The 17,009-nt window shown below is 36.4% G+C and overlaps 1 protein-coding gene across 1 annotated transcript in view; it reads right to left on the bottom strand.

Moving 5' to 3' along the window:
- KAT6A (lysine acetyltransferase 6A) overlaps positions 1-17,009 on the bottom strand; it is a 110,308-nt gene that overhangs the window by 25,586 nt on the left and 67,713 nt on the right. The window contains 1 exon segment of the mRNA XM_030312554.1: positions 13,197-13,315. Within this exon segment, the coding sequence (XP_030168414.1) occupies positions 13,197-13,315 (119 nt within the window).

Below are 17,009 nucleotides of genomic sequence, written 5' to 3'. Positions count from 1 at the left end.
GAGACCACAGACAGACAGACAGATACACACACACACACACACACACACACACACACACACACACACACTTTCTAACAAAATTAAAGAGACCAGGTATTTTCTATTTATGTAAATTCATTTAAGGAAGAAGACTCTTCACTACAACTCATGAGAACTCTCCCTGGCCTTTCTAACCATTCCCTTTTATAAAAAGGCCAAGGGACTTATCTCCGGTTTCATACTGGAGTACAGCCAGGTGAGAAACCTCAACCTCTTCCTCAGACATCTCAAAACAAAGACAAACATCTATTAGTTGGATCAATTGTGTTATGATGCCAAGGAATACTGGGACTCTCCCAAATGCAAAAACCATTAAAACCAAATACAAGACAGGGTTAAAATTAGATTTTTTCATTTCTCAAAACCAAAATAGAACTTTGTAAAAAGGCTTTAAAAACACTGTTCTTTAAACTACATTCCAGAATCAAGTATTATAATTCATAAAGTAGCAACTTTTAACCTATCTTCAAGGCTCAAAACAATAAGAATAGGATAGAACATATCAGAATGACCAAGTATCAGAAAACAAATCTAACTTCCTGATCAAATAGAAAGCACAGAAGTTGAAGAAGATGCACCTGCCACAGCACTGCCTGTTCTTTGAGGGCTTTCCCATCAGCTGCCCGTCGCTCCTCCAGGCGGATGCCCGATGTGAAAGTGGATATCCAGTTCCAGTATAACTGTTTGCACATCACCGCAACTAAGAGAGTCTGTGTGGAACTAGATTCACAGCAGATTTCCCCCACTGCCTTCACCTATCCTCACCTTTCTGCACTACGAAATGTCTGGCACATGCGCTCATCCACCTCTGTCCTCCACCACCATCTCTAACTCCCTTGTGAAAGCCTCAAGAGCCAGTGTGTTGCTGTGTTTCCATTCACTAAGGTAAGTTAACAAAGGCTCTCTGCGGTGAGGAAGCAACAGGTGCATCCAAACCACTCGTTAACCCAGTCCTTGCCAAAATCAGACTGCCCGATCTAAATTTACATCACTTCTCCTAGGTCATTTTATTTTTAAATTTCAGCCAATACTCTCTCATTACAACATGAAGGTTCCAAAGCAGTAGAGCACAAAAAATAATATTTAAAACTTTTTAACTAGAATTCTGCCACACTCTGTGCCTCCTTTTCATTTGAATATGCCAACATCTTGAAAGGATGACATACATTCCTGGCCAGAATGGAGCTTTCAATATAAGAAAGCAAGGGGCGGGGGGCACTAAATGCACTAATAATTGGGTTAAACCAAAAGATTTACATAGGCCTATTCTAGATAATAAAACTTTTATTAGTAGGAGTTTATAAGAAAAGGTTACTGTTCTGCAAAAACTCCACCTCCACTAAATGGCTGATCTAATTCCAATTTCCAATGTATAGAAGCAACTCTTCCCAGAGTCCCCTCCAATCCAGATTTGGTACAACATGAAGATTACAACTGATCTACAACTCATCTTGACACAGTTCTGCCTCCCTTCCTCTTGCCTTCCATTAGATAGCTCCCCCTTGGCCTACCCTTTCCATTCCTCACGGGGAAAATGGCATTTTGAAGTGGGAACAGAGGGTAGGGGACTATACCCTTATTATTAGTATCAGAATGTGACGTGTAGAGAAAAGGAGATGTCTTCTAGTATCTGAACATTTTCCTATAGAAACACTGTAATAAAAAAATAATTCTGTTCATTAGGGATCAGAAGTTGCATGATGAAAGAGATATGTAAGGATGAGTTCACATGCTCCCAAATGGAGACAGCATGAAAAAAGAGAATAAAGAGAATCGGCATTTGTGGAGCAGATACTATGCCAGACTCTATGCCTTATATTGTTTATCTCATTTAATCCCCACAATCTGTTCCTCAAAGTAGAAAACAATATGTCCACTTCATAGATGGGGAAAAAGGTTCAGAGAAGTTAAGAGGCAAAAAACTTCAGGAAAGCAGCATGAACAGTAAAGAATAAAGACAGAAAAGAACAAAATGGGAGGGGTGAGATACAAAGGATGCACTGCCCTCAATTAATTAATGTTTTGAATTCCAAAAGTTCTGTTACGGTTTTTAGAACGGGAACTTCAGTTTTCAAAGAAGTGAAGCTACAAGTTCACAGACTCTTATCCAAAACCCTTGGCACAAAATGTGCTTTGGAATCTTGAATTTTTCTAATGTTAGAGAAGTATTACATATGTATCTGAAATCCAAAGAAGTGAAGCTACAAGTTCAGACTCTTATCCAAAACCCTTCACACGGAATGTGCTTTGGAATCTTGAATTTTTCTAATGTTAGAGAAGTATTACATATGTATCTGAAATCCCAGTAGGATTTGGGGCAACACTCTATAATCAGACAAACTAGTATTTCTTTAGCAAAGCATAGGAAATATTCACATTAAATGGGGTAAGTAAAGAATATGTATAGTTTCATGTCAGTTAACACCATGTTTTGCCAACAGTTCTGTTTAGGTAAATGAGATCTTACTGCAAAATGAATTATAATTTTTTCCATTCTCCAAAGAAGATATACAGATGGCCAGTAAGCACATGAAAAGATGCTCAAAATCACTACCATTAGAGAAATGCAAATGCATTTGAGATATACCACTTCACACCTACTACAATGGATATTATCAAAAAAACAAAACAAAAACAAAATAACAAATGTTGGAGAGGATGTGGAAAAACTAGAACTCTTGAGCAGTGCTGGTGGAAATGTAAAATGATGCAGGCACTGTGGAAAACAGTATGGCAGTTCCTCAAAAAAAAATTAAACAGAATTTTCGTGTGAACCAGCAATATATAAAAGAATTGAAAGCAGAGACTCAACAGGTATTTGTCCACCCATGTTCACAGCAGCATTATTCACAACAGCCAAAAGGTAAAAGGAATTCAAGTGTCCATCAGATGAATGCATAAACGTTCATGGTATATACACATATCAAGTGATATATATATAAATTCTGGTAAGGGAATTTTGACACATGCTACAACATGGATGAACCTTACAGAAGTTATGCGAAGTAAAATAAGCCAGAAAGGGACAAATATTTTATGATTCCACTGAGACCTACCTACAGTAAATTCAAAATCACAAAGTAGAATAGTGATTGCCAGAGGATGGGCAAAGGAGGAATGGGAAATTATGGTATATTGGGTACAGAGTTTCAGTCTGGGAAGACAAATTCTGGAGACTGATGATGGTGATGGTTGTACAACAATGTATTGCCAAAGTAATTTTTGTTAAGTTTTCAGGATTCCAGATCTCAGAACTGTAGATGTGATTCCAGGCTACTTCTGTCTCTTTCTTCTCCTATGTCTCTTTTGTTCGTCTACACTTAGACATCTCCTTTGCTTTACCGTTAAATACTGATTAAAATCTAGGATTTTGTCTTTAACCCTCTTACCCCTTCTTTCCACAGGACCTATAATCCAATGATCTACCAGTTTTTCACTCTCCATATGCCCTCCTTCTCTTTATCCAGCTTAAATTCCAAGGTCTTTTACTGTACTTCATCTTTGCCTACATATATCCTTAACTTCCCTGATATTCTCCCAATTCAACAACAAAATCGCAACTCTCGTTAAATTCAGTTCTCCACATAATCCAACATCTGGATATGGTCAGAGAAAAACACAGAACAAATTGACTAGACTCAATTTGTAATTTAAAAAAAAATTTTTTTTAATGTTTATTTACTTATGAAAGAGAGAGAGAGACAGAATCTGCGAGCGGGGAAGCGGCAGAGAGAGAGAGGAAGACAAAGTACAGGAAGCAGGCTCCAGGCTCTGAGCTGTCAGCATAGATCCTGATGCAGGGCTCGAACCCACAGACCACAAGATCATGATGTGAGCCTAAGCTGGACGCCTAACCAACTGAGCCACCCAGGCACCCCTCAATTTGTAATTCTTTTTTTTTTTTTTTAATTTTTTTAATGTTTATTTTTGAAGGAGAGAGAGAGCACGAGTGGGGGAGGAGCTGAGAGAGAGAGGGAGACACAAGAATCCGAAGCAGGCTCCAGGCTCTGAGCTGTCAGCACAGAGCCTGACTCAGGGCTCGAACTCACAAACTGGGAGATCATGACCTGAGCCGAAGTCGGTTGCTTAACTGACCGAGCCACCCAGGCGCCCCTTAACTTGTAATTTGTAATTCTTAACTACTGACCTCAAACGGGCCCTTGATGGTTCTCTAACTCCATTCACTCTCTCAATTCTCCTAAAAAATTCTTTTATACTTTCTCCTATCTCTTTAAGCCTCCAACACACCTCTTACCCCATTTTCACTGTCAATCAATGCCTTTGCTTTCTACTACACTAGAAAACTAAGAAGCAATCACAAGAGAACTTCCAAAGCTTTCCAAGGCCACATCTGTATGTCTACCCTCTGTGCCCACATAGCCTACCTTTCCTTAATATTACGTCTAGATGGTCTATGCTCCCATCTAAAGCCAACGCTTTCACCTGTGCATTAGATGACATCCTCTCTTACATTCCAACAATTTTCCCTTCCCTCTTTTGCATCATCAGATTTCTATCCACTAGATCATTCCTATCAGCATAAAAACTGCTATTTCTCCCATATTAAAAAAAAAAAATGGATACCTTCTTTTGCCCTCACATCTTCACCCAAATATTCTCCTTCTGTTCCCCTCCACTGCAAACTACCTCAAAATAGTAGCCCCATATTACTTCTATAACCAATTTCTCTTTTCTTTCTCAAACCAGTTCCAATTATATTTTCATCTTCCCCCTCCCTCACTATGGAAACTTTCTCAAGATTACCTCCATGTTACTAAATCTGATGGTCAATTTTCAGTCCTCAGACCTATCTGCATAATTTTCCATTCCTTCCTTCTTGAAACATTTTGTTTCAATTGGCTTGTAAGGAACCAGTATCTCCAAGTTTTTTCCTCCTTCCCTAGCCATTCACAGTTTCTCCAATCTCTAAAAAGGGACTTCTCAAAGGTCTCTCCTTTTCTTTGGTGACCTCATCTAGCCTCATTTCTTTAAGTACCACCAACTTGCTAACAAGTCCTGGATTTAAATTTTCAGTCCAGACCTGCACTTTGAGCTCCAGACATATACTATCCCACTGTCGACTTGATCTCCTCTCCTGAATGCCTTATAGGAATCTCAAGTTTAATGCGCTCAAAATCAAACTCCTGATCTTTTTTTCCCCCTCAAACCTGTTCCTCTGGTATTCTACATCTCAGCAAACAGCAACTCCTTCCTCCAACTGTGCTCTAGCATCATCCTTGATTCCTGGTTTTCATAACCATCCAATCCATCAGCATATCTAATGGTCTACCACCTTCAAAACATAATCAGAATTCCAATTCTACCACTACCACTATGATACAAACCACTGTATCTCTTACTTGGATAATTCTAATAGCCTCCTAAGTTCTCACAGTTTCTGTATTTTCCCCTCATTCTACACAGAAGCCAGAGTAATCCTTTAAAACCTATGTCACTCTTCTACTCAAAGTCCTCCAAGAGTTCCTACCTAACTCAAAGTAAAAGCGATAGTCCTTACAATGGCTTACTTGGTTCTGCCCTCTCCTTCAACCCCAACTCCCAACACCATATTTTTCCCATTCTATCCTAAATCTTTCTCAAAATCTCTGCTACTGTATCTCCTCCACCTTCATTCAGTCCTAGTCACTTCTCGTTCTGACTACTGTAATCATCAGACTGGCAGATGTCCTTGTCCAGGTCTTCGTCAATCCAATGCTTACCGAATCACTGAACTTGAGTTTCTAAAAGCAAATACAATCATGTCACTCTTTTTAAAAAGTCTTCAACTCAAGAGCTATTTAACTACTTTAAAGAGCTACTGTAACTAAAAAAGAGTGCAAACTTTTTCACAAGGACCATGGGAACTTTGCGATCTGGTCTGTCCTTACCATTTCAATCTCATCTCTTACTTGAACTTCAGCCAAACAAGCTACATGCAGCTCCAAGGGTTCAATATGCTTTCTCACACTCAAATTGTTCTTTTTGAAATGCTTTCCTCCTTTTGCCCAATAGTAAATTCTTATTCATTCCCTCAACAGCCTGCTCAAATAGCACCTCTTCTATGAAGGCTCCCCTAACATCCCTAGACAGATGCCTTCCTGTTCATTCTCATATCATCTTATGCCTATCTATGGTAGCAGACCATGAACTAGAAATTATGAGTTAAGGATCAGAAGTCAGACTGTGGGTTCAAATATTGACTCTGATACCAACAACTATATAATTCTAGGTAAGACAATCCTTCTAAAGCTTCAGTTCCTTCATCTGTAAAACAGGAACAAGTAACAAGGTTGAACTAAATGACAAAATTTATATATGACGTTGAATGCAGTACCTGACACACAGTAAAAGGATACTATTACTAACCACATGGCTTTATTTATTTATAAATGACTCTTCAACTGGAGAACAGGGACACATTTCCTATTTATCTAAGTATTTCTAGCACTTACCACTAAGATAACTAGCAGAAGCTCACATTTATTTAGTGCTCACTACGTGAATGGTATGCTAAGCACTTTGCAAATATCAACTCATTTAATCCTTTCAACAAACCTGTTAAGTAACTTGTTTGACCAAGGTCACTTAGCAGAGGTAGGATTTGGATCTGTTCAGGCTATTTCTAATACCTAGGCTCTTAACCAGGATCTTAATAAATACTCAATAAAACCGTGCTAAACTGTCAAATGAATGAACTCAAAATACAATTAATTAGCCTTTAATATGTAACTTAACAAATGGCTTAAGACACTAAAACAATCTCCTACTCCTCATCTCTAATTTCACCAGTACCAAAGAGAAATCATTTCAACAACAAAAAAGCAGTCATGGGGTTACCTTAAAATCCTGGCATGCCAAGACAAATGTCCTCTTTCTAGCTTTTAAAGCCCTCCAAATTTCAGCCCTATACTACTAATTCAATATATTTCTTACCAATGCCCAACAAAAGTTCACTGTTTTACGTATTAAACTAAACCACAAGCAGTTCTTACTTTACATGGTGCCATATTAACTGAAACATAAGAATACCTAAACTGAGATCAAATATCAGTCACCACAGCAATGTATAAAGAATGGACACGATTCTAACAGGCACATGTTTCCATTAACACAGTGACGTGCAAAGCAAGGACTGCCTGTATTGTGACACCTTTATGAGCCGCTATTGTGTTTTCTACATCAACTCCACAATGTGAGTTGCACATATTAGGCCCACAAGTATTTGTTGATCTCATGGGACCAATAATCACAACGTCTCTTGCATTTACAGTTGTCATTAATTCCTCAAAGCTCAACTTAATGCTGGTTACTCTATCTGGGAAGCCCTCATTCTCTCCATTTACCTAAATCTGAATCATCCTTTAAGCCTGTTTCTTCTGTAATCATCTCAGATCACACCAGCTCTTACTCATCTTAGTATATACTGTTGCCACATGGAACAATCTGTATCATTCAATACAGCAATGACTTACATTAACTGGTAATCTTATGTCACTGTTTGCTATTTGTCTTCCTATGTACTTTGCCCTACTTGCATAAATGCACATGCCTTATGATTTTGATGCCTCCATAACATTTTTTAACAGGGTAATATGGATATTATTATGATTAAGGGCATAAAATATGAAGCCATACAGGCCTGGGTTCAAATTCCACTTCTGCCATTACTAGTTATATAACTTCAGGAAAGTCACTCAACTAAAAGTCTTGGTTTCCTCATATGTAAAATGGTAATAACAATCCTTATGAGGTTAGGAGATTTGGTGAACCTAGTTTATTCCATTTCTAATAAATGTTCAATTCTTTATGCAAAGAAAAAAAATATTTTAATAGCCCACATAGATTTCAAAATTGCTCTGTTAACTTTCTACAACCACACACACACACAAATTCTTCAAAATTAGCATTAAAATTAACATGGAAATATAACATGTTCTTCGGTGACATTTTACGTAAAAATCATTGTATATATTTCAGAAAGGTTGCTATGCTCCAATGAGATGAGCCAAATACAAATGCTTCTTTTGGTGGTGGAACTCTTAAAAAAACCATTTACTCCAAGTCCATAAGATTACTCTAAAAAAAATTCCAGAACAAAAGCTTATACTGCTAATTTTTCATGCTTTTATTTTCAGAGGTGGCTCTTTTTTTTGTCTTTTTATGAACCTCTTCATTGTATAGCTAATGAACACAGTACCAGGTAAATGATATTCTTACTTCTCCTGAAACTAAAACAAAACAAAACACAAAAACAATCAAAACCAATTAATAGGGCCCCCCTTTTTATAAACATTTCATAATTCTTGACTGACTTAGGTAATGCACCATACAAAACCCAATTACTCAATAAATCACTCAAAAGCAAATACTGGATTTGCTTTTTGGGCACATTTCCTACGAGATGGTAAGCTCTATGAAAATAAAAAATATATAAAATAAAATTGGTTTCAACCCACTTTCTCTATTCCATGAAGTCAGAGAACATGGGAGTCAACCCTAGTGTTCTCTTGCTCCCTCAAACAACACAGCAAATCTATCACCAAGTCTACTGATTCCATCTCCAGAATATATTCTAAATCCATCCACTTCTCTCCCATTTCCACTGCCATCTCCTCTAGTCTAAGCTACTGTCTTCTTTCAGTTGAACCATTGAAAAAGCCAATAAATTGATTTCTAAGTTGATTTCTGTGCCTTCTCTTGCCTAATTCCACTCCATTCTTCATATAGTGGCCAGGAAAAAACATTTTTTAAAAAAATTTATTTATTTATTTTGAGAGACAGAGAGAGAGAGAAAGAGAGAGAGAGAGAGAACAAGAACATGAGCAGGGTAAGGGCAGAGAAAGAGGGAGAGAGAGAATCCCAAGCAGGCTCCCTACTGCCAGCACAGAGACCGATGCAGGGCTCAAACTGACAAACCGTGAGATGATAACCTGAGCTGAAATCAAGAGTCTGATGCTCAAACTGACTGAGCCACCCAGGCACCCCAGGAAAAACAAATTTTAATGTAACTATGATCCTGCTATTCCTTGCTAGAAATCATTCAATGGGTTTCCTACCACAATTACAATAAAAACTCAAATCCTAACTTACCTCTTCAATCTCTCTCTCCAGCTTCATTTTATATGGCTTTTTTATTCATCGTACTCAAGCTATACTGGCCTTCTTACAGTTCCTCAAACTTACCAAGTGCTTAGGTACCCTCAGAACATTACACAAGCAGTACCCTTATGTCCGGAACATTTCTTCTTTCTAGCTCTTTGCCTTGCTGACCTTCTACTCATCTTTTAAGTTTCAGTCTCTGTGTAAATTATTACTTCCCTAAAAGAGGAATCCCAATCTCCAGCAATCTAGATCAGAAAGCTCCTGTTATAATCTCTTGCTGCATTTTATTTTTTTCCTATAGCTATCAGTTTGTAATTACAGATTATTTATATGATTGTCTATTGTCTTACTCATGCAACTGAAAGCTTTGTGAAAGCAGTCTATGTCTTTTTGTTCACCCTACAGCTCTCATAGCATGCCAGGCACATGATACTAAATGAATGAACCTCACGGACAAATACCACCATCCTAAGAATTTTAGTGCAACTGCCAATGAAAATAAGGACCAGTTAGAATTTAAATATCTAGCTGTTATTTCCATGGTGCCGATATACACATGGACAATCACAAGTTTAATAAAATGTGCAGAAACACACAGTTAGATTACTGTTGATACAAATTTATACTGTCTCCACTTGGCCTCAGCATCCCTTTTAACTCTTTCTATCAATCTTTCTTTCTGCAACCCTATTATTCCAACCCCTGCCAACTAGACATCTAGACTAGAGGAACAGCAATCAGGCAGAGGGAACAGTAAATACAAAAGGCTCCCAGGCAGGACAGTGCTGGTGTGTCTAAGAAACAGGAGGCCTGTTGCTGGAGTAGAGTGAACAAGGGCCAGAACAAGGGGAGTAGCTAAAGAAACAGGCAGGCACAAGATGATACTGGGTCTAAAGAAAAAGGAAAAAAAAAAAAAAAAAAAAAGGATAAAGACTTTGGTTTTAAAAATTCTAAGCAAGGACTGAAAGACATTAAAGATTTTCTGTGCAGAGGAGTGGTATGATCCAACTGAAGTTTGAAAATATTTACTCTCGGCCCTGTATAAAGAATATGGACTACAGACTGGGGTGAGGGACAAAAGTAGAAGCAAGGAAATTAGTATAGAGATATTACAATAGCCCAATCAAGAGATAATGGTGGCTTTGACTAAGGTAGTAGACGTGGAAGTGGTAAGAAGTAGTCATAAGCTGTATATATTTTGAAGGTGGAAACTATCAGGATTTCCTGATGAATTAAATATGGAGTATGAGATAGAAAAAGAGAAAAAAATCAAGAATAATACCTCACTGGACCTGAGCAAGTGAAAGGGCAAAACTGCCATTTACTCACATTCTCCAGTAAAAGAAACCAAGGATTCTTAGAGAAATGGCTAAATCAACAGCCAGAACAGTAAGACCCTGGAACATATTGCTGTGGTCAAAGGTAAGTAAGAATGATTATACATACAAACATCGAATCATTATGTTGGGGCACCTGCGTGGCTCAGTTGGTTAAGTGTCCAACTCAGGTCATGATCTCATGGTTTGGGAGTTCGAGCCCTGCATTCGGCTTTCTGCTATCAGCACAGAGACAGCTTCAGATCCTCTGTCCTCCTCGCCCTCTGCCCCTGCCCCCGCCCCACTTGTGCACACACATTCTCTCTCTCTCTCAAAAATAAACATTAAAAAAAAAAAATCAAATCATTATGTTGTACATCTGAAACTAGTATAATGTTATATATCAATTATCTCAATTAAAAAAAAAGAGTTGAATAAACCGGACAAAGTAAAAAAAAAAAATGACAGAACCATGTCAAAAGGACACAGGAGCAGGCTTGAAAAAGCTCCCCTACCCAAATGTGGAACAATTTTAAGCATCAAAACAAATATTAATAGCAACAAATTATAAGTCATAAGAATCTTCAAGTCTAAATGAAATGAATAAATGGAAAGAAAAAAAGGACCTTCCTTACACTAGAATGCCAATTAATAGACATAAAAGGAATGATGAAATTAGAATATCATCTGTTTAATAACCAACAAAACAACCGTTTCAGGCAAAAATCACCACTGGATGCTAAATCTAGTGGATAAAAGTTTGATAAGAAATAGGGTACATTTACGTGGTTTCAAAGTGTATTGCTGCAAGATATTTATAGAAGGAAAATAATTTTACAGGGAAGCAACAAGGCAGAATACTACCTTAACCAAGTGATCAGAGTTAACATCATTCGTAATAGGACAAATTAATACTACATACCTCCTGATATCATGCAGAGAGGAGGACACATCGTCTCTATAGTATTTCTGCCAAAAGTAGATCACCTGAATCTAATCATGATGAATCATAAAACAAGCACAAACTAATGGATAGTCTACAAAATACATGATTTGCGCACTTCAAAACTGTCCAGATCATGAAAGATAAAGACTGAAGAGCTGTTCCAGGCTAAAGGAGACTAAGGAGACATGACAACTAAGTGAAACACATGATCCTAGACTAGATAAAACGAACCAGGGCAAGTTGTTTTCTTTTCCCCCTTTTGCTATAAAAGAACATTAGTGGTATAACTGCTAAAATTTGAATAAAACCTCCAGGTTGGATAATATACTTTATCTGTGTTAAATTCCTGATTTGATGATTGTACTGTGGTCATGTACAAGCACGTCCTTGTTTTTAGGAAATACACACAAATAAGTAAGAGTAAAAGGACATTAGCATTATGTCTGCAACTTAATCAGTAAAAAAAGTTCTTCAAAGGAACTACTAATTCCTTCTTTGAATTCCCACTGAACTCCATGTGAATTTCTACTATAGTACCTATAGCACTTTGTTTTACTTATTGGTAGGAAAAGAAATGTGCTTTCAGAGGTTAAACAACCTTCCCAAAGTAGAAGTTAGTAAATGACAAACCACAAATTGAATGAAGATCTATCTGACTCAAAGTTAACACTCTGTGAAATCATAAGATGGTAGAATGCTCAGTAAATGTTTGCTGACTATTCATATTGTTATTTTAAAAAAATACTCACAGAATGATCTACATAAACAATCTATGCACAAATAGGTTTCTTAATCCCAAGAATTTCACCTGCACAACAGGAATCCCCAGTATCATGCTTATAAAACTATAAACTCTTACTTTCAAGACAAGAGATAGAACTCAACTTGGCTAACATAGTGAGTTGGTGGCAAAGAAAGAAAAAACACAAGATAAATGAACTTAATATAGAAGAGCCTTTATGATCTAGCCCTGTGCTTTTCCAATCTCATCTCTTGTCATTATCTACACCCAGTATTCTTTATCCTATGTGGAAATTATTCCCACAAGTTAGTGAAAACATGCTTTGTTTCCCCCATTTTCAAGTCTTTGCATTTTTGTTCCTTCTGATTATAAAGGACCCCATTCCTTGTCATCTGGATCAATTCCTACATATTCTTTGTAAGACCAGCTCAAATAGTATTTCCCATCAACGAATCCTCTGACCTCCCCAGGCTTAGACAAATGCTTGCTCCCTATTCTTCCAAAACACCATGTACCCTATAATTAAACTTTTTACATGAATGAAATTATTCATTTAGTCTCTCCAGGACTATACTTGAGAGAAGGAATCTTGTCATTCACATTGGCTTCTTCAGCATCTGAAGCCTAATCAGGTTCTTTGTCTATACATTTATATTTTGCTACATGTCCCAAAGGATCAAGGCAAAAGCAGTTAATAAATATTTACTGAAGTAATGAAAATGGGTGTTTTATCACTTGGAAGGAGCTTGGTTTTCGTGTGTTGGTCAAATCCCAAACTCTTCTTCATACATAAGACAGAAAATAAATACACCAAACTCATTTAATACTGGTAGTCAGAAGCAACCTGTTTATCTGCAAAACCAAAGAAGTCACAATGTTTAAAAGGAATACCTTAACAAGCAGAACTACATATATGCACAAACCACATCTATCTGCAGATCAGATGGATGAATAAATTGCTGTTACTTACTGCTCTATCCCAATACAATTAATCCTGTTTCTCATTCACGACCAAAGTATTTAATTGTCCACTCTGCATATCCAACTTTACCTGCAGTGCTTGTTCTTGGATATCACGAAATAATTCCATATCTTTCTCAGTCATGATTTCCTGGCTCCCAAAAAGCCGTTCCTCACTTTCTTGTTTGCCATCCCAGCCATCCTGATTGTCTGCACATAAAGAAAGGGCTCACATGTTATTAACTTTATCCTTAGTTTAATACATGAATTAGGAAACATTTCAAAAGTGTTGATTTCAGTTTGAAGACCTTAATATTATAAAAGAAGAGGATACGAGTAAATGGACACCTAGAAAGATGTATCAGTAAATAATATGTACATATTCTATCTGCTTTATGATGGAAGATCTGAACTGTCCTAAAACTTCTTAAAATTATCACATAACTAAATTTGAACTTCATCAAGACATTAGATTTTAGTATAATACATATAAAAGTTTGATGAGCACCAAGTGGTGATGTATGGAAGTGCTGAAATACTATATTGTATATCTGAAACTAGTATTACACAATTTTATACTGTGTATGTTAACTAACTAGAATTTAAATAAAAACTTAATAATAATACAAAATCAGAATAGAGTAAAGGTCTAAGGAATATGAAACCTACTTTGAAATAATGTGAATATAAAAGTTTTACTATGAATTTAACATATCAACATTCAAATATTGCTTTTTCATACTTCAGTAGTATGGAAGTTGTTTATGTTTTACCAGGACATGATTTTCATCATATGGGACCAAAACAGGGAAAATTTGTTCCTTTTATAATTCTCAATGATTCCACAATCAATATAAGGCCAGTACATTCTTATCTCAGCAAGAAGATAACCTTTGAAATAACTACCGTAACTCCCCACACATTCTGGGTGCCGTTTTAAATAAAGCAGAACTCCACAAATCTGAGGATCACAGATGATAATCCTCGGGGTAAGTATGAGAAATTATAATAAACATCCATAAATGACGCATCTTCCTCAGATGGGCAAGGAAATTCATGAAAGGAGTACTGGAGGGATTATGTAGATCCTTATCCTCTGCATTTGAATATGACACTGTTGACGGACGAATTTCCTCTTTGTAGGAGTATGGCTGAAAAGACAGTTCTTTTCAAATTAAATAGACATATAGGCTGTCAACAGACACCTGTGCACTTAGTATAAGAAGAATAAGGACAAGGACTCACTGCTGAAAATATTCCCAAATTGAAAAATATGTATCTGAAGATCCTTTGTGATTTAATGCCCCCTAGTGCACGACACAGATGGATGCAGGCACAAATCTAGTGCGGCATTCAGTAGCATTCTATCATATATATGGTGCAGATTGTTCCTTAAACTCTACAATTCATAAGAAACTTACAGAGCCAATTATAGCAAAAACTCACACCAATGCAGAAAAGTCAATATTGATTCTCCATATACTTTACACATTTGCTCTAATTATTTCTATTTCTAACACTTTCCAGGAGATTCTTATAATAATCCATCTCCAATCAAACACAGTTTATTCAAAAATGGCTTTCATTACAATCTGCTTTAGATTCTTTCTTCCTAAGCTCTAAAGGACTTGTATATTTTCTTAGATAAACATACTCAGACTGGAGCTACAGTGTACATGGCTGATAAAGACATGAAAAGTACCTGAATGCTCAAAGAGTAATTAGTTGATTGCCACTCTGGTGAAAAGCCAATCAATACAAGCATAAAAAGAGGGAACTGATAATGATGAGGATTTCCTCTCTTGTGCTGGACCAATCAACCATTTATATAAGCAGGAATGAAGAAGCAGTGAATACAACTACCAATGGGAAATTCAGAGGAAAGAAATCAAAGCTAAGAAATTCTCTTGCAGTATATTAGACACTCACTACACCTTTGGCCGTTGTGAACCAAGAATCCATTCTCATTCTTCTACTTTCCTCAGAGACTTTTCTACTTACTTCAGAGGGTTACATTCTCTAAACTCAAGGCACTAAATAGCAAGACCAGTTTAAGCTTTAATTATCAAGATAATCAAAATTTTTCTCCTCTGATTTGAATTACCTGCTACACTATTAAGTCTTCTCTACAGATCTTTTCTACCTTGAAAACTAGGGACCTTAGCCTCATATTTAAGTATGAAATGAATAAAAGAGGGGATGTTACAACTGATACCAGAGAAATACAAAAAAATCACAAGAGACTACTATGAACAATTCTACACCAAAATGCTGGGCCTATTTGGAAGAAATGGATTAACTCCTAGAAACATATGACCTACCAAGACTGAATCATGATGAAATAGAAAATCTGAACAGGCCGATTACTAGTAAGGAGACTTGAATGAATAATCAAAAATCTTCCAACAAACAAAAGCTTCACTGGTGAATTTCGCCATTCAAAAAATACTTAATACCAATCCTTCTCAAACTTTTCCAAAAAACAAAATGGGGAACTCTATTTTATGAGACCAATGTAACTTAACCAAAGAGACCACAAGAAAAGAAAATTACAGGCCAACATCCCTGATGAACACAGATGTAAAAATCCTCAACAAAATACTAGCAAACCGATTTCAACAATACAATAAAAGGGTCACACACCATGATCAAGTAGGATTTATTCTAGAGATTCAAGGATGGTTCAATATCCCCAAATAAGTCAATACGATACACCACATTAACAAAATGAAGGATATAAATCAGGTGATTTTAACAGATGCAGAAAAAGCATTTGACAAAATTCAACCTTCATTTATGATAAAAACACTCAAAAAAAGCAGGTATAGAGGGAATGTACCTCAACATAATAAAGGCCATATATGATGAGCCCACAATTAACATCAACCTCAATGGTGAAAAGCTGAGAGCTTTTCCTCTAAGATCAGGAGTAAGACAAGGATGCCTATTCTCACCACTTTTATTCAACATCAGATTGAAAGTCCTAGCAGAGCAATCAGGCAAGAAAAAAAATAAAAGGTATCCAATTTGGAAAAGAAGTAAAACTTGTTATTTGCAGATGACATATAGAGAAAACCCTAAAGACTCCATAAAAAAAATGTAGAATAAATGAATTCAGTAAAGTTGAAGAATATAAAATCTGCTGTATTTCTATACATTAATAATGAACTACCAGAAAAAGAAATTATGAAAACAATTCCATTTACAACTGCATCAAAAAGAATAAAACACCTAGAAGTAAATTTAACCAAGCAGGTGAAAGACCTGTATGTTGAAGACAAAACACTGTACAGATATACATAAGACATTAATGAAGGCAATTAATGAAAAAAACAAATAAATGGAAAGATATTCCATACTAACAGACTGGAAGAATATTGTTAAAATGTCCACATTACGCAAAGCCATCTGATAGATTCAACGCAATTCCCATCAGAACGCCAATGAGGTTTTTCAAAAACAAAAAAAAAACAATCCTAAAATTTGTATGGAACAACAAAAGACCCCTAATAGCCAAAGCAATCTTGAGAAAAAAAGCTCCCTGATTTCAAACTACATTACAAAGCTATAGTAATTAAAATAGTACAATATTGGCAGAAAAACAGACAGAGATCAATGCAACAGAGGACCCATAAATAAACCCATGCATATACGGTCAATTAATTTACAACAAACAAGGCGAGAATATACAATGGGGGAAAAGATAGCTTCTTCAATAATGTTGGGACAACTGGACAGCCACATGTGAAAGAACGAAGCTACACAACTCTACTATACCGCACACAAAAAGTAACTCAAAATGGATTAAAGACTTGAATTTAAGACCTGAAACTGTAAAACTCCTAAAAGAAAACATAGGTGGTAAAGTCCTCAACAGTTCTTAACAATAATTTTTTTTTAATCT

Source organism: Lynx canadensis, chromosome B1 (assembly GCF_007474595.2).
Source record: "Lynx canadensis isolate LIC74 chromosome B1, mLynCan4.pri.v2, whole genome shotgun sequence".
In the NCBI taxonomy this organism is placed as follows: domain Eukaryota; kingdom Metazoa; phylum Chordata; class Mammalia; order Carnivora; family Felidae; genus Lynx; species Lynx canadensis.
This window is presented reverse-complemented; position numbering and strand designations above follow the sequence as displayed.